This window comes from Amblyomma mixtum, chromosome 4 (genome assembly GCF_055824585.1).
Source record: "Amblyomma mixtum isolate Tamu chromosome 4, ASM5582458v1, whole genome shotgun sequence".
Taxonomy (NCBI): Eukaryota; Metazoa; Arthropoda; class Arachnida; order Ixodida; family Ixodidae; genus Amblyomma; species Amblyomma mixtum.
Window position 1 is genome coordinate 108149202 of NC_143015.1, and position 23737 is coordinate 108172938.

General features: G+C 50.4%; 1 protein-coding gene across 5 annotated transcripts in view; it reads right to left on the reverse strand.

Annotated features, from left to right (window-relative positions):
* Nucleotides 1-21909: 21909 nt before the first annotated feature.
* The window catches only part of LOC149347775 (uncharacterized), a 240320-nt gene continuing 238492 nt past the window's right edge, over nt 21910-23737 (reverse strand). For all 5 annotated transcript variants that reach the window (XM_089587430.1, XM_089587429.1, XM_089587428.1 and 2 more), the window contains 2 exons: nt 23659-23734; nt 21910-22166 (listed from right to left, as the gene is read on the reverse strand). Coding sequence is in view for 1 of the 5 variants with exons in the window: in XM_089587418.1 (XP_089443544.1) it covers nt 23668-23734 (67 nt within the window). In the remaining 4 variants the exon portion in view is untranslated. The remainder of the gene's footprint in view (nt 22167-23658; nt 23735-23737) is intronic.

Genomic DNA, 23737 nt, shown 5'->3' on the forward strand with positions numbered 1-23737 from the left:
CGTTCTGTCAGCGATCGCACCGGTGGGGCCATCTCGTTTGTTCACCTCGCATATTGCTCGAAGACTCCACCGAAGACTTGAAATACAGTGAAGTTTTGGCCAAACTACGTTTATTGTGGTCGTCGATAAAGCAGATGAGAAAGCGTCTTCAAACCTTTTGCAAAACAACCCGACTCCCCTCCCTATCCGAATCTCCAAGGCCGAAAAACAAGATGGCGCCACTGGTGCGATCGCTGACAGAGCGGTTTAATTTCCTTCGGCGTCCCCGCAGACGATGTGAATATGTGACTTCTGATGGAATCAGGTAAGTAACCCAAAAAAACGTGGTATAAAATAATTTTGCCGCTCAAATGCCATTTCTGTGCGAAATTTGCGCTCAATGTGCCCGTGTAGCTAGAATGTCTGGGGCGTGCGTTTATTTGCGCAACACGTTGTGCATGGCAACCGACGTGCCACTGCGCCAAGCTGTTATGCTAGTTTAGCGGCAAGTTTTACTGAAGTGGCCTGGATACTTATTTGGGGATATAGGAGGTATTCACTGAGGTCGCGCAACCAGACGGCGCGAGCGTCGTCGCGGCAAGCGCACCATGTTTGCGGTCGTTTCAGGCCAGCTCGCGCAGTGTCACGGTGCGCCGTGAGGTACCCGGCCTGAACTGTTAGGGATCCGTAACATATTAGTAGGTTGTTGAATACGTCAGCGACCACTTATCTTTGTTGAGCGCGTATTGTGCATGAAGTTTGCAGCAGAATTCTTCTGCGCCGTCATATATCCGAGCTGCCTCAACTCGGCAGCAAAACTGGCTGGCTGCGCTGCACGCAAGAATGTACACGACTTGCAGCTTTTAATATCAATTGATAACTGTCAGCTAGCCATGCAGGGCACATCGCGGATAAACAGCACGATTAATTGCCGAAATTCCAAAACTGCCGCCGCAGAAATTGATAATTCAAGCGCCTGTAGTCCACGAACTCAGATGAGTGTGATGAGCCGACTCGGTGGTACAACACTGTTCAGAATGCGATGTGCTGGCGTGTGAACCCGTTGTTTGGCGAAATTTCGTATGGCTGATTTAGAATCCGAGAATATGTATTTGGCATTTGTTTGAGTAATGGCCAGGGCTATAGCTGCTTCTTCAGCCTCGACGGGATGTTGAACGCGATTGAGAGTAAGGGATGAGCAAGGATTATGATTGCAGTTAAGTACCGTGATTGCATAGGCTGAGGTGGTAGAATATTCTGCAGCATCTACGTATGTGACTGCTCGATCCCTAGCGTAGCGCTTATGTAGGGCTGTTGCCCGAGCTGTGCGACGATCTTTGTCATGCTCAGGATGAGTGTTTCTAGGCAGAGGTAGAATATAAAGATTTTTTGCAAGGTCTAGAGAAATGTTATGCTGATCCGAAATTTGGTCGTCGAGGGTGATTTTCAGTCTTTTCAGAAGATTCTGTCCGGTAGGTGTTCGAGATAGGCGATAGTATTGCCTTGTGAGGTGGGCTTCAATTAGTTCTGCCAGGGTGTTATGCACGCCTAGTTTGAGGAATTTATTCGTGGGGGTTGAATTCGGGAGGTGAAGGGAAGCCTTATATATACCCCTGATCATTCTATCTATCTGCTCCTGCTCTGTCCGAGTGAGATACAGATAGGGGAGAGTATAAATGAGTTTGCTGATACAGAAGGCTTGAACGAGACGTCGCGTGTCTGCCTCCCTCATGCCTCGGTGTTTATTATTAATTCTACGAATGATCGCAGTCGTATTGTGTACAGTGTGGCTGAGTGATTTAATGGTGGTCGTGTTGGAGCCGTCATTCGTGATGAGCATACCCAAAACCCTAATGACGGGTTTAATTGGAACTGGAATGTCTTCAAGTTTGATGACAATTAGTGGCGGATCAGGATCCTTGTATCGGGGTCTGATTAGGAGTTCTGATTTGGCAGGGGAACATGCCAGGCCTATACTTTGTGCATATTTTTGGACCGCGTTTGTTGCATTTTGTAATGTTTCCTCTATTTCACCGCAGTTTCCTGCGCTCGTCCAGACAGTGATATCATCCGCATAGATGGAGTGATAGAGGTGGGGAATTTTAGACAAGATTTGAGCAAGAGGGATGAGCGTGATGTTGAACAAAAATGGTGAGAGAACTGCACCTTGTTTCGTACCACGGCTGCCTAGTGGGAAGGTACGAGATGTGACTGATCCGATTTGGAACTCCGCGGTCCTGCCCGTAAGAAAAGCTGTCACATATGCATAGGTGCGTTCTCCCACGTGCAGGGAGCTCAAAGCTTGTAAAATGGCTGAATGTTGCACATTATCGAATGCTTTGGTTAAATCTAAAGCAAGAAGTGCTTTGGTGAGGTGAGGAATCGAAGGATCAAGTATGTCTTCCTTGATCTGTAGCATGACATCCTGTGTTGAAAGGTGGGATCTGAAACCGAAGATGGTATGGGGGTAGATGTTGTTCTCTTCCATGTGTCGGATGAGACAGTTTAGGACAACATGCTCCATGAGCTTGCCCGCACATGAAGTTAGAGATATGGGCCGAAGATTTTGCAGGTCTAGCGGTTTGCCTGGTTTAGGTATAAAGGTAATTCTGGCATGCTTCCACTGTTCTGGGAGCGAGCCAGCTTCCCAATGCTGATTCATAAATTCTGTGAAGGCCGCGACAGTTTTGCCATCCGGATTTCTCAGAGCCTTATTGGTGACTTGATCTGCACCTGGAGCTGATGTGGTCCTGAGCTGCTGTAAAGCTGCCCAAACCTCTGCCTCGGCATCGAGTTGAGAGTTACAAGATCCCTCATATTGTACAGGGGCTAGTTGAGGGGTGTCTGGGAAGTATTTATCTCTAAGTATTTGAATAATGTCCTGACCTTGTTGTTGTGCGGAATGAACTGAACAGTGTTGTACCACCGAGTCGGCTCATCACACTCATCTGGGTTCCTGTGCATTGCGGACACCCGGGGAATACGGCTGCACACAATCACGACCGAGTACTCGTCAACCGGGCGGTGGACGGCCTCCCCTCCTTCCGCAGTGCTAGGGAACGCATGATGACGTGCCATGAAGTCACGCTTCACTACCGGGGTTCCCGACTAGTTTACTCCCCTCCCCATAAATCGCTAAATAAGGCCGAGCAAGTCGTTTGGCGACGCATTCAGACAGGCACTTTTCCGAACCCTTACCTGTATTCCCTTATGCACCCAGGGGACTACCATCCGTCCTGCAAATTATGCCAACACCCTAAGGCGGATGTTCATCACATACTTAGGGCTTCCCCTAATACTCCAACTCCCCCTTTTCTAAGACTCGACGACCAGGAGAGATGGGAGGCCGTGCTGCACAGCTCACAGCCGGAGGTTCAGCTCCGGATGGTGACCTGGGCCACAGAGGTCGCCAGGGCCCATGGGCTCCTGACCACCTAGCGCGACCGCGAGGGCCCACCTGTTCCTGCAACCCCCTTATCCTTATCCCCACCCTCACTGGCTTCCTTTTAAGGGTTGCTTAATAAAAGTTTTTTCCTCCTCCTCCTCCTCCGCGAATTGCTGACGCTTCTCAGACGGTCTTTCAACAGAAAGGCAAAGCGTCATAGCTGCCTTATTTGCACGACAGAACGGTGAAACAAATACTGCCACGCGCTCGCAGCACGAACGGCAGACACAGCGAGAATGTTTTGCAGTTTTGATTGTAGCTACGTAGCGCTGCTTCGTATGCACAAGACGTCTAGCGCTTTCGCAGCAACGCAGTGTGCAGCCATTCCGCTAGATTCAGTAGTAACACGTCACTTTAAGCAGATAAAGATGACAAGTTAAGCTACAGCTAAGTGAAGAGACCCTTCGAATTACTCACCTCTTCAAAAACGGCACTTCGGCCGTCGGCACCGCGGACGTCAGCACCCTCAGCACGGCTCTTGGACTCACCCGCTTGTCAAGTAATTGCACCCTCTCATAGGTTTATATCCTTTAATTCCTTGGCCTGCCAGCAAACATAAGCCTTGCACAAGGTGGGCCTCGATACCGGTGAATTCAACGCGCGGCAGCAGTCCTGTACGTCTCACACTGCGCCGGCGCCTCCGCTTTCTTACGCGCCGACCTTTTCACAAAGTGGAACCTTTTGAGCGTGGCCGCTCTTTTCTGCTTTGCGCATTTCCCGGAACACCCTCTCAGTAACGCGGTGTTACAGGCCGGACAGTAATTATCTATGGCGAGACGCGAAATACACTCACATCTCACACATCACTGGCTATTTAACGTTGCGGCTGGCTGCGGCGGCCGCGCGCGCGACCACCAACATGGCGAATGCCGCGCCGGCCGCTAGCGCCCCTTGCGGATGACGTCATGTGAATACCTCCTATAACTGCGAGCTCACCCTTGCATTTCAGCCAGAGGCACCGCTGGACACCACTCGTCCGTTAGCCTGAGGGTCCTCAGAGAAGTACCACATCACAAGGAGAGCCCGTGCTGTGGAAGGAGAAAAGACGATTTTGCATATAAGTGACGTACAAGCGCTTATGCAAGCTTACTCAAGACTGACCATGTCGAATTAAAGTCGCTTTTCGCATGGGGAAATCTTGTCTCTGTGCTCCTCAATGTACGCTGGAAGTTACTAACTAGCACTAATTCTGTACAAATATGCACACACACACAAAAAGCACAAACCACGCACTGACTCATATCTCACTCTATATTTCATTCTGGTTGCATGATCAGTGAGTATTCTTCAGAAAAAAATTCAGCCGGTTTCTTTTCACCCACGCTCCAGCGGTGAATGTCTTCGTGCAAAGCCAAAGGTGACAAAATAATTCTGCGGCTGTGATTTTGTAATTTTGGAGTGCTCGACAAAATTCCGAAGCATTGAACGAAGAGTTACCTTTCGCAGAACATTAGATTTTGTGTTCACACATCCGTGCCCGCACTGATATGCACGTTACCGGAGCCATGTTCAAAAACTAGCCCACTAAGGGTGCCTACACAAAGCTAAATTTATCAAGCATCCTCAAGACGACGTTTCAAAAATGGAATAGCATTGTACAGTATGGTATGCAATGTTTTGCTGTTTTTAGCATGAGACTTCAAAACGTGCTATTTAGACGTCGTTTTTGCGAGGAAATGGCCCGAACAATGCATGAATGGGAAATATTTGCAATTTAATGCATCAAGAAGTGTGTGCAATAACTCTAAGGCAACGAAGAACTGTTTGTTCAAAAGAAATACATGTTTGCGAAAGGTTACATGTTTGCTGCAATACGGATGATAACTGCTAGCTGTTTCCGAGTGATTTTATTTCTCCGGTTACTGATCTTGTGTTTCAGGGTTTTGTAAAAATCGCAAAATTTCATTTGTGTGTCTCTCACGGGAGGTTCCAGCCTCCCGTGCGAAAATGTCAGGATTCTAGCGTTTTTACGCAAATCTTTTGCTTGCAATGTCTTTTGCTTCTTGAGGACCATATTTCGTGGTCGGCTTGAACCTCGACCGCCAGCGCTTCGAAGGTTTGTACGGATGTTACTTTTGACTTCGGCCAGTGCCTCCTGAAAAAAAAATTGGCTGTGGCTTAGCTAAGGTTAAGCCTGGATATCTCAAAGCGAAAAGCTCTCGCTGCTTTTCAGTCAACTCCCAAGCTACCACTTCTGAATCGGTGTTTCTGCGCCCTCCGACTGTTGCTTCTCCTTCCATAGCAAGTGTCTGCGCCTGTTGTATGGGCAAGCGCGCCTTATATACTCCTGCTTTCAAATCAGCACTGCGCACGGCTGCGGCGAAAGGTGAAACAGCTGCTCGTTTATCTCTGGCGTTTTCATTCTTTCTTCGAAACCGCTCGATGTCTCCAGAAGTACAGTCTTCGTTCACCTGGACACACTCAGTTGACGCAGCCAAACGCCGCAATTCAGCGTCGTTTTGCCGCCGTTTAGCAAGTCATGCCTCTCGTGCTTCTGGTGTTTCAGCCGCTTGTCTATCCTTGCACTTTTCATATGCTCGCTGCTTGTGAGAGAACTCCCTCGCTACCTCTTCTGGGTCTTCTTTTCCTCCTTCCATGGCGAATGTCAGCGCCTCTTCTACGGCCGCCCCCGCCGCTCACGCGTTATCGCAACGCCTTGCGAAAGAACCTTCTCTTGGGACTACTTAGGACTGCGGCGGAGGCCGCGCGGAAGCGGCGAAAGGTAAACCGGTGGCGAGGAGGAGAACTGAAGGGGTGGCGAGGAGGAGGAAGGGCGCGCCGCGGCGGCGCCCATGGGTGGCCCACTTGAGGCTTTTCGCTTCAAGAGTGATCATCTGCACTCTTGCGGTGGCGTCACCGCACGCTGCCCGGTCGATAATGCTATGCCATTGATTTAGCACCCAGTATTGTAGTATCGACTGGGGCGAGCAGTGGATATGCCGTTGGCGTCCAGCGAAAAACACGAGAATTTCGAAGCATAAAAGTGTAACAAATGTGTTAGAGTGTTTCAGGGCTAACATTCTTTAGGGTATTCATGAACGCCCTTATGGTGTCCATTAACACACTCACACCATAAGGGTGTTCACTGGCTCTCTTAAGGAGTTGGCGAACTCCTTCCAAGGGTGTTTGTCCCCCCGTACCAAGCGAACGCTGCGTTGTAACGATATTTCAGTACTGTGTTTTTTTACGCTGTGTACCCGCTGGGTACCCCAGCTGAGCTGCTCGCGCTCTACCTCCTGTAGCTGCTACCCCGGTTCCCACCAGCTGTGTACAAGCGCTTCGCTTGGCGTTAACACCCGCCACTACTTTGCGTAGCCCGAGAACTGTAAAAACGGAAGATAGCATTTGTGAGATAAGCGAGTACTTTAGGGGACGCTCGGAAAAATTTTTCAAACCGAAACTCATAAAAAGGCCGCCGTTATCATGCGTTGCGGATAGCATAAAATCGGACCACTTGCCACAAGAAGGTGCTGGTCGCTCCCCTAGTTGTGGCGTTTCATTGCCTCCAGAAACAGCAGTCAGCGGGCACGCCTTCCAAGCGTGTGTCGTTAGCGACACGAACGCCGATCGCAAGAATTTAAAGCGCTTCGAACCAACACACGCGACGAGGGACCACCATTTGCTTCAGGGCGTCTGCTGCTATGCCACAGCGGAGACGTAGCGCTGCAAGTCCGCGACAGACGATGCGGACTTTCCGTTTCTCTTAAGGAACCCACCAGAGTGCCATGGGGAAGTTTATCGGCAAATGCCAAACTTTCCCTCTTTGTCGCACTGCGTAAACGCACGCGGCGGGATCTTTCGTGTACGCAATATGCGTTCGTGCCCACGATGTGTGTGCAGCATTTAGGCAAGATATCCATGCCTAAACTTTCTAAATACTTCCGCACAGTACCACAGTAGGATTTCCGAGCACCATTTAAGCCACCAGGCTTTCAATGCACGCAATCCGCATACTGTTCACTCTCAGGGGGTCAGGCTTGACGAAAGTTCTTGGTCAAATACCTTCTTGATGTCCGGTAAGCGGTGAATTTCCTAACTGATCAATAAGCCACCAGGTGCACGCCTCGTCTACTACAGACGCTTTTCAAACACTTCTAACAGCAGAAATGGTTCTCTAAGAACCGCAAAACATTGTCACTGCTAGTTTTTGGACGTACCGTCTTTGTCAAAAGTACCCAGGCTACAAGGTTTGCTTCTAGCTTGTATAGTGGAGCCCTTGTGGCTTTCCTGAAGATCAAACCTGGTTGGGAGGTAAGAAGACTCACAGTCCTTACCTTTAACGACCATTTCAGCTTCAGGGAAGCTGTAAGGGCACCACTGTACGAGCTAGAAGCAAACCATGCGGCCTGGTTACTTTTGACAAAGCCTGTACAACCCTCTACGCGAAGAGGCATCCTAGGAATAGCAAAATTGCGTTGGAGCTGTCCTTTGAACCAGCGCTCTAAAAAGACAAGCTGTTCCAATTAGCTTGGTAGAGGAATAACAAATAAGTGGGACTTATCGGCTCACCACATTAGTTAGTGAAAGCTTACTGGCATTATTGGCCGAGAGGTCCGGAGCTACAGGCTCATTCTGACGTTTCACAGGAGACCGGCTGTTTTGGAGCCCCTACGCTAACGTGAATGCGGTACCAGTTCGACCACGTTTCCCACAGATTTCACGGACTTGAGGACCCGCTTACACGAAGCGTGCAAGACTGTCCAGTTCACAGTCTAGCCTTATTCGCTGTCGAGACCCTACACTAAATTTGAGTGAAGGAAAGGCGCAGTACTGGCTCACTTTGTCGGTGGACACCTGAACTGCGTAGTGACAAAAAAAAAAGCAGTCAAGTCACGTGGCTCTGTGCCGGCGGCAGCAGCGACAGCGGCGATAGCGCGCGGCGAGGCGCGCCAGCTGTAGTGAGGTCACTCGCTCCTCGCGCATGCGCAGTATGGCCTACGGAGAGAGCACGCGAAACGGCGAGACTGTAGCCAATGTAGCGCAAGCTACAAAAAAGGGGCTGAAACGCGGCTGCCACGGTAGGGACTGAAATAGCGTTGCTTGCGGTTCGAGTGCAGGGCGGTACTAGAAAGCAATATGCACAAACAGAGACGCATGCCTGATTAAGAGCGTTGATCTGCAACATAGTCTGCCCCTGTCAATCCTTCGCGGCACAGACCCGGGCACACTTGCTTGAAGCGAATTACACAGCCTAGTTCCCAGTTCAGGCTTATTCGCAGTTTTTACCACGTTGCTAGAAAGTGGTCTAGACTATCAGCTAGAATTGGGGGCGGGAGAGGTGCATAAGAGGTACACTTTGACGATGAACACCTCAAACACGCCGATAGAAAAAAGCACGAGCACTGGCTGGAAACAAGCGTTTAGCCGGCGCGGTTGAGGTGACCACAGGCACAGGCAAATTTAGCCAGTTTTTTTCCTTCCCTTAAATCCAGCGGAGCGTTCAACTGCGAATAAGGCTAGATTAGGAATCTCACTCGCGGTATAAACACTCGCTTGGGTTTCAGGAAAGGAGAGAAGCATTCCTAGCTCACTTTGCAAGTGAGGACACTTCAGCCGCGCAGTGAGAAAATGCGAAAGTAGACCGCGTCACGTTGCGCGTAATGGGATGCCTGCTCCGTTTCCACTAATCCGCCCAGGATTACGTGCAAATAAACCCATTCCATCCGCAACAATATTTAGTGGAGGTCGGCTGGGTACGCCGTCCTGGATCCCATGTCCCTTAGCGCGTCTTCAGCTTCGTCCTCATCCAACGCAGTTGCTCCGTGGCACTTACCAATTTAAAAAAAAAATGGGCAAAAACAGCGAGTTTCGATGGGTCTGTAGCATGTGATGTCACAAAGTCAAGGTTTTCCTCAGAAATATTCTAATTTTCTGCGCAAGCAGAAATCCGATAGGCTCCAAAATCTGGCACAACTGATTAGAAGACTTGGAAGAACCGGACGTGAAATTTTCAGTAAAATGCTTGGATGTCGAAAAAGCAAACCTGGAGAGAAAACGAGGGAAAAGACGTAGTAGTTTGTCACCAATCGCAAATGTAATAGGTTACAATAGATATTACGTGATAGCATACAGCTCGCTCCGTGAAAAAGCCGTCGGTGTCGCAGTAGCTGCGATTGTGCACACCGCGCGTCGGAAAAAAATCATGCCAACCGTTTGCCGCAAAATGTCCCGGACGTTGACACACGATTCAGCGTTTTGTGCAGCATCAACTTACTAGCGAAGTTTGGGCGTAGCTTGCGCCAGGAATTCGAACTGGCGACCTATAATCGGGGGTTGTGGGAATCGACCGAGATTGAGAGAGAGACTGCATCCTTTCCTTTCCTCAAATCCAATTTTCGGTTGGTTGGATGGTTTATGGGGTTTCACGTCCCAAAGCGACTAAGGCTATGAGAGACGCCGTAGCGGAGGGCTCCGGAAATTTCGACCACCTGGGGTTCTTCTACGTGCACTGACATCGCACAGTACACGGGCCTCTAGAATTTCTCCTCCAAAGAAATTCAACGCCGCGGTCGGGATCGAACCCTCGTCTTTCGGGTCAGCAGCCGAGCACCATAACCACTGAGCCACCGCGGCGGCCCAAATAAAAAAAAATCAAATCCAATTTTTATTATTACCGCACCTCTTCATCTGCTTTCACTCTCACCTTCGTCCCTTAACTTATGGTGCCGTTCAGGTGTCCAACGAGATCTGAGAAAATTACTGCGCCATTTCCTTTCCTCAAAAAATGCGTTGCGTTCAAAGTTGTTTCCAAAGAACGAGGCGTCGCGGCGAACGGGCGATGCCGTTACGTGGACTCCCTAAGAGCGCTGCAACGCGCTGTCGCGTTTCACTCCCGAAGGCGGAGCTTGAGGATCCTTCAATTGTTTTCTGCAGCACACCCACACAGTGCAGCGCTAGTGTATCTTCTTCAGCTTAATAAGCTGGTCGCGGTCTCGTTCCTCACGGAGTGCATACATGTTCCTTTCCCGCACCTTGTCTCCGCTGGGGGGATGAGGACACCGGCTGGTGCGTCCGCCCAGCTGACACCCACGCGGCGAAAGCGCTGCAGACGCTCAGTGCGGTTCTTAAGCCTCCAGATTGCTCCGCATCCTTCAGCGACGCTGGGATCGCACGAGCCTGGCGAGAGACGGGACCAGCCGCCTGCAGGTTAAAAAGAAATCGCGGTCAGCAATGATCATGAGACAGATGCAGGCGTATCCCTTCACTGGCAATGTTAAGTCCCTGCGTTCGTCCACTTGAGGCAAGTCCGGAGGGTTTGATTTGTACACTGCCGTTGTCTAAATTTCGGTTACTCTTAATATGAACGCATTATTATAGGCCTCATCGGTAACGAAACCCGGCGTCAGCGTTGGCCAACAGCAGTGGCCCGAAGAATCCCAGATGTCGTCACCGCGGTATCAAAGAAGAGCGGTCTTGCGCAGGTTCGGGGCAATGAACCCAAGGCCTTCAGACTGTGAGGAGAGCCGCTATTCATAGGCAATGAAATCGCGCTGCGTATTGATGAACAAAACAACCTATTGTATGCGTTGCCTTACGACTGCATGCTAGTGGTCATTACAAAAGAAAGCAAAAATGAAAATCGAAAAACTATGCGTTCACACTCAAGACAAGTCTTACGCGCCTTAACTTTACAATTTACAATGCCGGTCGTCATGGTCTCCTGAAGCACAGGCGGCGATACGTGCTCACACAAAGGGATTAGAGGCCCGAATATTGGTTATCCATGATGGCGCTTCGTGCCTGCTGCGGTCATTCTGCACGGCTTCAGCAGTGCTCCTGCCAGCAAGACGTAGAAGGGTTTCGGAATACAAGAACCCAGCGCCTCATCTGATAGGCAACGGTGGCTGTATGCAGCCGCACATAGAGGCGACGATCAAGGCTGCTGACAGCAGCGCTAAGGCCGCTGAAGAAAATGACGGCTAAGTGGGTGTAATCCTTCCAGGAATGTGCCGCTCGGATCCTGCAGACACAGCGGCGCTTCTGCGAGGCGTCCTATGCTGCCGCCCATTCCGCTGCAACGGTTGTGTGCCGGCACGCCATATAGAGAACATCTGCGACGCGCCCCTGACTCTGGCACGAACACATTACTGAAGATCTGTCACGGATTCTTCGCCGTGGATTCGCCGTGGCCCCCTATTTCCGCTTTCATAATTTCGTTCCAACTCCTCTTACAACTACACCCGTAATGTAGCAAAAAAGTCAACTTACAAAATTTGACCCTTCAATTGTGATTTAATTTATATTAAAGCGCTCGAAAGCAGAAAGAATGAGAGTTGTATTTGACCCGTGGTAGTGGGAGCTTCTATGCACCTAAACCCCATCCGAGACAGCGGCCCTCTTTGCTTTAAGGAGCCACAGAACGCGCTGAGATTATGCTAATGAAAATGTCCTGATATTTTTATGCTAATATGCGTTGTAACACAACTGCCCTGAGATGAAAGAAACCACTCTGCAGCGCTTTTACGACGCCAGACGCCGATTAATACCAGCGTCCGCACTCAGTGATGAAGCACCCAAACGAAGAAGCGATCAGTGAGGCACGCGTCTCTCACAGCTCCATGTCGTCAATATTACGTCGCCATGCGTGTGTGAGTGTCGGTTGCTTGGGCACCGATTATCCGCAGCCCAAGCTGGACAGCTCAGCTTCCCTATACGCGTCCCCGTTCGTGGAAAAAATGCGCACATATTTCTGGGAGGCCCCTGGAAGAAACAGACTGCCGTGCTAAATCAGATAAAAAATTGTAATGCCGCGTTTAATGTCCCGTAGCGGCACATGCACTATGAGGTACGATTAATTACTACAGGGACACACGGGCGTTCATTTCGCCTCCATCAAATGCGCCGGTGTGCAAAACGCGTGCTGCAATGCTATTCAGGCAAGCGAGAAAAAAAGGTTCCTGCACAATAATAACAGCAAGTGGTCGCAAAAAATACACGCGTTCAAGGTAGACACCTGAACTAATTCTTGTGGCAAAGGTTGGTTTATTGGTTTATTGGGGTTTAACGTCCCAAAGCGACTCAGGCTATGAGAGACGCCGTAGTGAAAGGCTCCGGAAATTTCGACCAACTGGGGTTCTTTAACCTGCATTGACATAGCACAGTACACGGGCCTTTAGAATTTCGCCTCCATCGAAATTCAGTCGCCGCGGCCGGGATCGAACCCGCGTCTTTCGGGCCAGCGGCCGAACGCTGTAACCACCGAGCCAACGCGGCGGGGTACGCTTCTCGGTTCTCGGCCTTTTGACTAAGATCAATGTGCGTGTGGCAGAGGAACTGAGGAGCTAATGAAGAGAATGAAATACGCGCCGCTAGATTAATTCCGGCTTTATAAACGCAATAAAAGTGCCCCTCTTGTGCATTCCTTTACCGAGCACTGACAGCCCACAGCATACGGCGTCTTCAGCACTCCGGCCGAATCGAAACGCGGCCGCCGTGGCAAAGACCGAACCTGCGTCGTCCAGCTCAGCAGTCGAACACGTAAACACACAGCCACTCCCGGCGGGTTTACCTCAGCCAGTGAGTCCCCAGTGGGGCTCAAAAGCCCTTTGCAAGGTAGACTGTGTGTGTCGCGTCTTAATCTTCCAGGACGCCACATTCTGAACGCACACGTTTCTAAGCACACCAGAGCTTGGAAGAAGCCGGCAGTTAGGCTCGCATCTATAGTGACATATCACCCAGAAATCGGGACCCGGCGCACGCACGCAATGGCTGGCTGTACCTCTCATTCATTGACAAAGCATCGCGTGCAGATAGAGGAACAAAGCCGGCATGGAACGCTTAAAATTTGCGATGGGAGAGCACAGAACGCTGACTGTCGAGCGAAGTCGAACGCTACGACTACTGCAAAGATGCCTAGGAGTCTCATTACCGGCCGACAAATCCTGTTAGACTTTTAGTCAGAAACACTGCCTGGATAAAAAAAATACCTGAATAACCTCGGTGCCCTCGGAGACGCCATCGCTTCGCAGTTATATAAGTGGACCACAGGCCTCACCTTATGCTATGACGTGTCGATCGCCCGGAGAGGCCGCCGCTGTTGAAACCAGCTGTCGGTCGCGATTGTTCCAGGAAAATGGCAGAAGGCCTCCAGAGCGCCTACGATAACTTCAAGGAGTCCCCTACTGAGCGTTCTCATGAGGAGCTGTCTTGGGCATGGACACCGGGCACTCTGCATTCCTTGCACTGACCCTGGAGACACGTCATGCTCGGCGCAAGGCGACGACACCAGTGCCAGTCACGCTTACGCACGCGCTCTCCCTTCCCTCCGCCCACTGGTCTCGTGCTCCCCTTGGCATCGATATCTTCGACATTAGTCACGAGACCTTTGCTATATTTTTGGCTTTATTTTTTTTTTAGGAAAGGAAATGCTGCGTTAACTGTAGCATCTCGGTGTGCATCCCGCCCGCGCATTAAGGGAAGGGATAAACGAGGAACTTGAGAAAGAGAGGGAGAAAGGGGTGCCGTAGTGGGCGGGTGTCCGGAATAATTTCGACCACCTTGGTATCTTTAACGTGCACTGACAGCGCACTGCACATGAGCGCCTCTTGCATTCCGCCTTCTTCAAAACGCAGCCGCCGCGAACCCTGGAACTACGGCTCAGTAATCGAGCGCGCTCAGCCGCCGGGGTACCTCATTCGTTATGGCGCTGGGCTTCTGTCCCGAAAGACACGGATTTGTTCCCGGCAGTGGCGGTCGAATTTCGATGGAGAATAAATTCTAGAGGACCTTGCACCACGCGAAGTCATTCCGCACTTAATAAACACAGACAATAGAAATTTCCAGAGCCCTTCAGATACGGCGACCCTTATAGGAATTTTCGCTTTTCGAGGTAAAATCCTGCCATAAACGATACTTCAAAAGCAAGGCATGGAGATACGGGAGGCCTAAAAAAGGTAGTCAAATGTTCGCACCAGTTAAGGGTAGCGGATTAATTTCGACCACCCGAGGTTCTTTGACGTGCACTGGTATCGCCCAGCAGACTGGCTTCATATGCGTTTCGCCTCTATATGCACGAGGCTATGGACACGTGGTATATACGTACGACGTACTACAGTGCGTAAAAGAGGGAAAATAAACTGCGGTTTAACTATTGTTGAATCTTGCTAGACAGCAAAAGCTATGGCGCATCGGGCAACTAGATGCGCTTTGGCGTCAGTAAAGTGCGTTTCGGACACTGGATAGACAGCGCGCTCACTCAGCCACCCTGGCAGGTGGCAGTTAATAGTTGATCGCGAGTTTACTCACCCAATGAACGCTGCGGACAATTGTTGCAGTGCCGCCTGTCTGCCACAACGTCTTCAGCGTTAACGCATGGAGCCCACAGTTATCTCTCAGCACTGCCACGCACCTGAAAGCGCTATTGAGGCGTCCATTGACCCAGGCAGCCAGTTATGATCCATTCCTTTCCTCAAAAGTCACCAGAGTACAGAACGTTGTAAACGCCAACGCCAATAACACAACGAACCCCGATGGACTATTGCTTCAGTGCCGCCTTCCTGCCAAAACGTGGTCAATGTCAACGCATGCAACGCACATCTCACTACCACCACGTTGCACAAAGCAGCGACTGAGGTGCCAACTGTTCCAGGGGGCCGGTTATACTCAGTTCCCTTCTTTTCGAAGCTCCCGTTCATCAGTTTCGGCGCCGTTTCTGAGCGGCTGAAGGTCATGGATTCGGTCATAGCTAACGCATACACCCCATATCTTTCTCTCATCACCCTACTAAGCGCTATTCAGGCGTCCACTGTCCCAGGGAGCCAGTTATGTGCAGTCCCTTTCCTTAAAATTATCGGAGTTTAAAACGTTGTCAACGCCAATGAACATAACGAACGCCGAAGGCTTATAGCTTCAGCGCCGCGTTTCTGGCAAAACGTCGTAGAGGCCAACGTATGCAGCGCACACCTGTCACTAACGCCACGTAGTTAAAAGCACGATTGAGGTGTCCACTATTCCAAGAGGGCAGTTATGCGTCTGCTTCAGGTGTCCACCCAGGTGTTTGAGATAGTGCGCCATTTCCTTTCCTCAAAAAGCAATTTACCAATTTTTCCATCTGCTTTCCAAGATCCCGCACCATTGGTTTCGAAGCTTAAAGCGCGACTAAGGTGTCCACTGCTGGTTACAACAGACAACAGCAACGTCTCGAAAAACGGAAACTGGCGCCAAAGAGGTGCGCTCTAAAAAATTGCAGTGTCGGGGTTAACGTCCCGAAGCAACGCAGCACACGCTCTTTGAGGCACACTGCACTGGCATTGGAGGGTTTCGGATTAGACCACCCGGGGCTGTTAAGCGCTAAAAACGCACAGCACACGGGCGTTCATTTCGCCTCCATCGAAATGCGGTCGAAGTGTTTTCCACTCGAATCCTCGGTGAAATAAATACAGAAACGCGGGCCTGTCTACAACGCGTGCTGATGTAGCAAGCGAAATAATGAAATCCGTACAGAATTAAAAGGAAAGCAAGCGGTTCACAAAGAGAGACGCGTTCAAGGTAGAGGCCTGCACTAATCCGTGTGGCAATGGAATTGAGAGAGTGAATAGAACCAGGAAGGGATGGGATTGTTGCGGATTAATTTCGGGTCAATAAATGCAATGAATTTGGCGCACCTATGAACGACCACTGACAGAGTACAGCATACGGCGTCTTTGTATTGCGCCTCAATCGAATCGCGGCCGCTGTTGTAGGGGCTGAACTTGCGTCGTCCTGTTCAGTATTCGAACTCACAAACACAGCCACCGCGGTGGCTGCAAAACATGCACCCAAATTTCCACGCTGAAAGTCGTGCAGAGAGAGCCAAATCATTAGGCAAACGCTTCCTTAATGATACCTCTGTGGTATATGTTGATGCAGCAGATTCTTCGGCTGACAAGATGGTAGCTTTGGTCACCATGGAATGTGGTACACTCATAAATGGGGGCAATATACGCACTCAGCACACACATGTTGGAGAAGAAACAGCCATTGCTCTAGCCATTGCGGGATCCTCGGCAGAAACCATTGTCAGCGACTCAAAATTGGCGATACGTAACTACACGTTTGGAAGAATCTCTCCACAAGCAGCACGGATTCTGCTAAATTACCAGCCCAGGCGGCGCATTCGCCTAATCTGGACGCCTGCTCATGCCTCCCTTGCTGGTAATGAGGCGGCTCATAACCTATCTCGAGAACTGTCCCGCCGAGCTGGGTCGTGCAGTCCACCCGCCCTATACTCCGGCAAGGACAAGTTGTTTTCTTACAGAGAAATCTTGCAGCACTACAGGCTTGCAAGACTCAGATTCCCCCCAGCAGATAAAACGCTTTCCAAGCAACAGGCCAAAGCCTGGCGTAAACTTCAAACTAACACCTATCAAAATCCCCAATTGTGTAGCTTCTATTCGGATGGACTCTACTCAGACAAATGCAAAAATTGTGATGTGAAATCCGATATAAATCATATGATCTGGAACTGCCCGCAGTCCCTACCCGCGAGTCGATTCATTACCGACTCTGATCATTGGGAGGCTCTATTGCTCAGCCCCGACCCGGGGACACAGATCAAGCTCCTCCAGCTGGCTGAAGACGCCGCCGCTGCCCAAGGGATAGCGGCTGCCATTTAAGCGGGGGGCGACTTCGGGTCGCTCCTCTATATCCGCTGGTAATAAAGTTCCACCACCACCACTACCGCGGTGGGTTTATCTCAGCCAGTGAGTCACCACTGTGTCTCGAAGGCCTTGTGCGAAGTAGAGGGTCTGTCCGGAGCTAGTCTTCCAGGACGCCCCGCTAGGAACGTTAGGTTTAGAAAGTAAAGTGCTTGGAAGAAGCCGGTGATTAGGTTCGTATGTAGTTAGATATCGCCTTGAAATCGGGAACAGGCTCACGCACGCAAAGGCTCATTCATTGGAAAAACCTCGAATGTAGATAGACCATCGGCAAAACCGACAGGGAAAGCTTGGAATTTGCGATGGCGGAGCAGAGAACGCTTCGATGGTCGAACGAAGTAGAACGCCATGACCGCTGCGAAGATGCCGAGAAGCCACATTACCGACCGATAATTGCTGCCAGAGTTCCCGTGAGAAACCTTGGCTGGTTAAAAATTACCTGCCTACCCTAGATGTCCTCGGAGACGCCATAGCGTTGTTATAAGCGGACCACAGGCCTCACCTTACGTTATGACGTGTCGAGCGCCTGGAGAGCCCGCCGCTGTGGAAACCAGTTGTCGGTCGCGATTGTTCCAGGAAAATGGCAGGAGGCCTGTAGAGCGCAGACCATAACTTCAAGGAGTCCCCTACACAGCCTTCTCATGAAGACCTGACTGGGGCATGAACACCGACACTGCTTCTGTTGCACTAATGGGCGTCCGGAAGGGGGGCGAGGGGGGCGGTTGTAGCCCAGCCCCCCCCCCCCCCCCCTCCTGGAATTAGGGATATTATTTACACACTAGTTCCTTTTTGGTGCTAAGCTACCACCGTCCCCATCCCCAGACATCGAATGCCCCCCCCCCCCCCCCCCCCTCCACCCCTTGGAAAAAGTTCTGCGGACCCCCTTGGTGTCATTGATCCCGGAGACACGTCGTGTTCGGCGCAAGGCCACGTCTCCAGAGCCACTCAGGCTCATGCACGCGCTTTCTCTTCTCTCCGCTCACTGGTCTCGTGTTCCCCCTGGCGTCGATATCTTCGTCATTAGTCATGAGACGTGTGCTATTTTTATTGCTTTTTTTGAGTAAAGGAAACGGCGCAGTAACTGTGGCATCTCGGTAGACATCTGAACCGCGCCGTAACGGAAGGGATAAACGAGGGAGTGAGACACCGAAAATTGGCTGTGGCTTGGTAAGGTTCGCCCCGTTGGCGGCCGCGTCGATAGAAACCACCTCCTACGAGACGGCGGAGGAAGCGGCAATAGCCTTAGCTATAGCGAACACGCGTGCTGATATTATATTCAGCGACTCCAAAACAGCCATTTGCAATTTCGCGAGGGGCCGTATCACATCTACCTCACTCCGCATCCTTCAAAATACCCGCCTTCCGATTAGAGAAGTTGAATTGATCTGGGTCCCGGCCCACTCGTCGGCAATTTCCTCGCTGGCGTCCCAGAACCCTCCTCGCAGCGGCGCCCTTCCTCCTCCTGTTTTTCTCCCTTCTCCTCTTTCTTTCTTTCTTTCACGGCTGTTGCGCTCTTCTGTCTATTCCTCCGGCGAGTCTGCCTCCGCGCACCGCCGCCGCGAATCTGCGCGTCTTCTGGACCGCGGCCTGGTCAGCGCGCCTCTCAATGTGCTGACGCATGAGCACGTAGGTGGTGGTGGAAACGTTTATTGCCAATGATGTAAATCGTAGGGGCGCCTGGTTTGCCGCAAAAGTTTGCATGATGACCAGAATTGGTCTGGGTATCGGGCATGCAGCAGTATTGGGTATTGAGCAGTCCGGGTTTGTAGTTGTCGCCAATGTGCAGCCTGCGCTATGGTGAGGGACGGAGCAGGGGGTGCGTATTCCCTTCCTTTGTCTCGGTAATACGAGAGAATATCACGGAAGGAGACCGGATAGTGCGCGGGCCGCGGGCGAACGGACCGTCGTGTGAATCGCCCTTTAACGCCATTTTAAGTACGTGCGCAGTCTCCTTCTTTGAGCGAGGAACGTGCCGGCCACACAAATGGCTCGAAGGGCAACGCGAAAATCGCGAGCCGGCCGTCCTAGAAGCTCGCCAGGAGCAGAACAGCTGTGAAAGAAAATACGAGCAGAATCGCTTATTAAGGCGAAATCCTTTAATGCCTCATACTGTCGTGAGCAGGGAATGCTAGCAAGTGTGTTCGAGTTCCGGCGAAGAAAAAAAAACTTTATTGAGATTGGGAATCGAACCAGGGCGTTTGGCACTTCAAGGGTAGTCGCTGCCATTCCGTCACGAACACGGTTTGAGCAAGAATAAAGGCAGATCTAGTGAACGCACGGGTATCGTGAGTGAAATAAAAAAAACAAATATGAAAAGAAACAAAATAATAAATAAATTAAACTATAAAGCATGAAAAATATTAAAAAAAACACAGACAGCGCGGTCCAGAAGACGCGCAGATTCGCGGTGCGCAGAGGCAGACTCGCCGGAGGAATAGACCGAAGAGCGCAACAGCTGTGAAAGAAAAAAAGAGGAGGAGGAGGATAGCGGAGGAGGACGGGCGGCGCTGCGAGGAAGGTTCTGGGACGCCAGTGAGGAAATTGCCCACTCGTCTAATCCGGGGAACGAGGCGGCTCACGCGCAAGCCCGAGGTTTCGTCGACCGGGCAGTGAGCGCGCCCTCCGAAACGAATTTCACGAGGGACGGGTTAATCTCATTCCATGACATCACCCATCACTTTAGGCTGGAGAGGCGCGCATATCCCCCTCCCCACAAGTCGTTAACAAAAGCGCAGGAAGTCACCTCGCGCCGTCTTCAAACACGCTCCCTTCTCAATCCGGCTCTGCTTGCCCTCTTGTACCCTGGCCAGTACGATCCAAACTGCCATAAATATGGTGAAAGGGCCACCTACGACCACATTCTGTGGAATTGCGCAGATGATCCGCCCCCGGCGGAGTTGATACAGCTCCCTTCTCCCGAGCGGTGGGAGGCCGTGCTGGTCAGCTCGGACCACAAGATCCAAGCGCGGGCAATCGAGCGGGCCAACGAGGTCGCCGCTAGCCATGGGCTAGCGGCCATCTAGTACGTGCCTCCGCAACCTGCTCTCGACGCAATAAATGTTTTACAATCCAATTAGGTAAGGCTAAGCCTGGATATATCGACACGAAAAGCTGCGGCGATGCTCGTGGTTTAGCGTAAGGTTATACTTACGGTTACGTTTAGAGTACACCTTCCTGGCTTTTCCGAAACGTATTATCTGGCATAGGCGGAGGACGAAACGCCCGTGTAGTGAATACGGCGCTGTCTTAAGAGGTTGCTTTAGAGACATGTACTGTGGTGTGCATTCCTTTGGGGTGTACACCAATATATGAGAGACAGGCATTTTCTTTCCTTAAAAGAAACGACCGCTGACAGCGTGCAGCATACGGCGGCTTTTGTATTCCGCCTGAATCGAAGCGCGGCCACCGTGGCAGAGACTGAACCTGCGTCGTTCTGCTCAGCAGTCGAACTCGTAAACACAGCCACCGTGGTGGGTTCACCTCAGCCAGTGAGTCACACTGGCCAAGAGGAGCACAGTTCAAGTGTCAGGGTTGCCTAAAACACTGTTTGGTATGGGTAGTTTGTGGTGACTGTTAATTGGACAATTATGACAGCACTCATAGTGGCACTATGCAGTACACAAGGCTGTAGCAGTCATTACTAATGCATGCACAGCTATTCTATCATTTTCATAATGGCTTTCCTGATATGAAGCGGTTCTGGGATTGCTATTCTTTGTTCTGTTTGACAGATATTGTGTTTTTAAACGGAAAAAGTAGTGTGCGTTCTTGTCGTTTAATGCTGCCACCACTGAAGAAATGCTCTCAAAAAGTAAAACACCTGCTCTTTTTTTTTTGTAAGGATGCGTGTGTAGTCTGGTTACTCAGAAAAAAAAATTGCAACGGATAAGGTATTGCTTAACGGAAACAGCTCGGCGAAAAGCTGTTCCCGCAGCTGCAATGGCGTGAGTGGTCACGGCTGGGTCGGAAGCCGTGTGCTTGCGAGCAGTCTTGTGATTGCAAGTAGCCTAGGGCTGACGTCGCTGCTCTGTTTTATGATGAAGCCTGTTGGCCTCGCATTCTGCTTCATCTACAGCTTTGTTAAGCCGTTGGTGTCGCTTTCTCGCACGAGCCCGCCGAATCTTGGCTGCCAACTGCGGTTGGTCCGACCATCCCGCATCTGCCGTGGCAACGGTGCTGCTTGCAGCTGTTGCGCGCAGTTATGGTGTGCCGTCACTCCAAAACCGACCATATCATGACCATATCCAAAACCGAGCTTGTCATGACTCTGAGGTCCTGTAGTAGGTTGTCGCGCACTTACACCGATCAGCCCCGAATATAAATGAAAGACTGCAGAACAGTGCTCAGTAGTGCGGGGGCCGGCATACCAACGTCTGGAAGACGAAGAGCAAAGGCCAAACGACAGCTACAGGAAAGAACCCATACCGCCTAGCAAAGCTAGGCGGTATGGAGTTTCGGCGATGTTCAAGAGCACATTCCAAATCGCTACCTCGTTTACTGCACCGCAGGCTTGTTTGTGCCCTATCTAGCATCCATGGTGGCAAAAGCGCGTTGAATGGGAGGCCCGATGGCTTTCAGAAAGGTAGTTTGGTGTTAAGAATACTAGACAGAAATTATCTGGTGCTGGCACTGTGTGTGCTGCAGGCCCGGTATCGCAGTATCCTGCATATTTTTTATTCGAAGTGGCATTAGTGAAGACTGTCGTCGTGCAGGAAAATGCGCAATTTCAGGCTATCATCAGCCTTCAGCACATCTAGGTAGTGTTCTCAGTAAAAATGGGTTACCACGATTCCTTTTGGAGGATGGCTTCCCGGCCGTCGTAATGTCAAAACCAAGATTCAGTATGGCACGCCATTTAGCACACCCTTTATTATGCCATGCTTGATCGGCAGTATGTTCAGCACTACATTGCTGTAGACACCCCTGCGATTGCACGTTGCCAAAGGCGGCTTTTAAATGAGAATGTGAGGCACTCGTGCGCCATCATCAGGCGTGGGGGGTTCGTCGAGATGGGAGGACTGCTGGCGGAAGTGACTTGCTCGCACTCTTCCGCACACTGCACACCGGCTGTCGCTGTAGCACGCGCTTCTTGGCAGCTGGAGTTTTTTCTGGACACGGGGTCGTCGTCGAGGTCGAAATGAGGATTATTAGAATGCAAAACACTAAAAAGAACATAGCTGAAGCAAAAGATACGCATTCCCACAAATTGCCCGTAGAAGCACCTGTAGTCCACTATGTACATGGTTGGTCAGAAGTTTCCAGGCCATATGGTCTGCTTTTGAGCCACATGGCTGGGCATTTACGTCGTCCACGAAGATGAATATATCTATACGGAGTAGTAGAACCATCATTCTCACCTTTCACAACCTTGCTAGATTCACAGCGGTGTTAAGGGCCTGACTGTTCAAAGCAGACCCTGTGGCCTGGGAACTTTTGACCACCTCTGTACATCTACAGGGCCTCCATATAAGCAATTTATAAGTTGGGTGTTGAGAAAACCTGCAACTCCTTGGACATCCTAACCAATTTTATTACCAAGATCACATAACGCGGTCATGTGTGCTGTGTACAGTTGAGAAAAATGTGAAGCTAAAAATTTTATGCACATGAATTGATTTCTGGTTACCTCTTCGGTAAATCTGGTAAATTTCTAGATATTATTGGCAAAGATGAAAACTAGTTTAACAGAAAAGGTCTGCTTGCCACGCATATTATGTAGGAATGAATAAAATGAATGCCGAAACTTTCTCATACTGCTCTCGACCTACATGTATACAGTGTATAACAACCTTATTACACTGCATAAACGGTGCAAACAGAGTGCACGCTTACTAAGAGAGGCTGGTCGTTACTATTATACCGGTTAATTCCGGAGTGTGGATTAAAAGTGAGTTAAATTATAGCGAGTGAGGCTTAAGGTCGCTCTTGGGCATTGAAACACGAACCCTGAAGCATTTGTACACGCGTCAATGACTTGGTTCAATGGTATTTAACGTCACAAACAGAACCTATTACACGAATGCAAATGAAGTGCCAAAGACATGCAAGACAGATGTTGCTCCTGAACGGCTTTGGTATATGCAGTGTTTAAGTCCCGAAGCGACACATGGGCGAGGAGCGCTGCAATGGAGAGCTCCGAATTGATTTCGATCATCTGAGGATCTTCAACGTGTGCTGACGCCGTACAGCAAGCCGGATCGCACCCGCTATCTTGAGATCAGCAGCCGCCACCACGGAGGTCGCTGAAAGTCTTAAATTGGCTGAAACCACTCACTTGTCCGGAACTTATTTGTGAACAAAAATTTTAGAAACGCCACTGGAAACATTAAGCATGCTGAACATTAATAAATTTCTTTCCAGCATCCTTTAAAAAATTATGCAGCGTTCCCATTAGATATTTGCGCCTATGGATAGACACCGTATGGAAGGAGCTTTACTCCAATACAGGCGTATTCCTGTTTAGAGTGCACGAACGAATGCTATGGTGTACAAGACTGAATATGGCACATATGTGAAAGCATGCCCAGCTGTAAGATAAGTGTCTCCTGACACAGTGTAGTAACCTACAATGGTGCAATGGAAATGTAGGTGCAAACTCACCTTTGCATTTCAGCGAAAGGCACCGCCAGGCACCATTAGTCGAACTGAGGGTACCACGTTCAGAGGATAGCGTCGACTG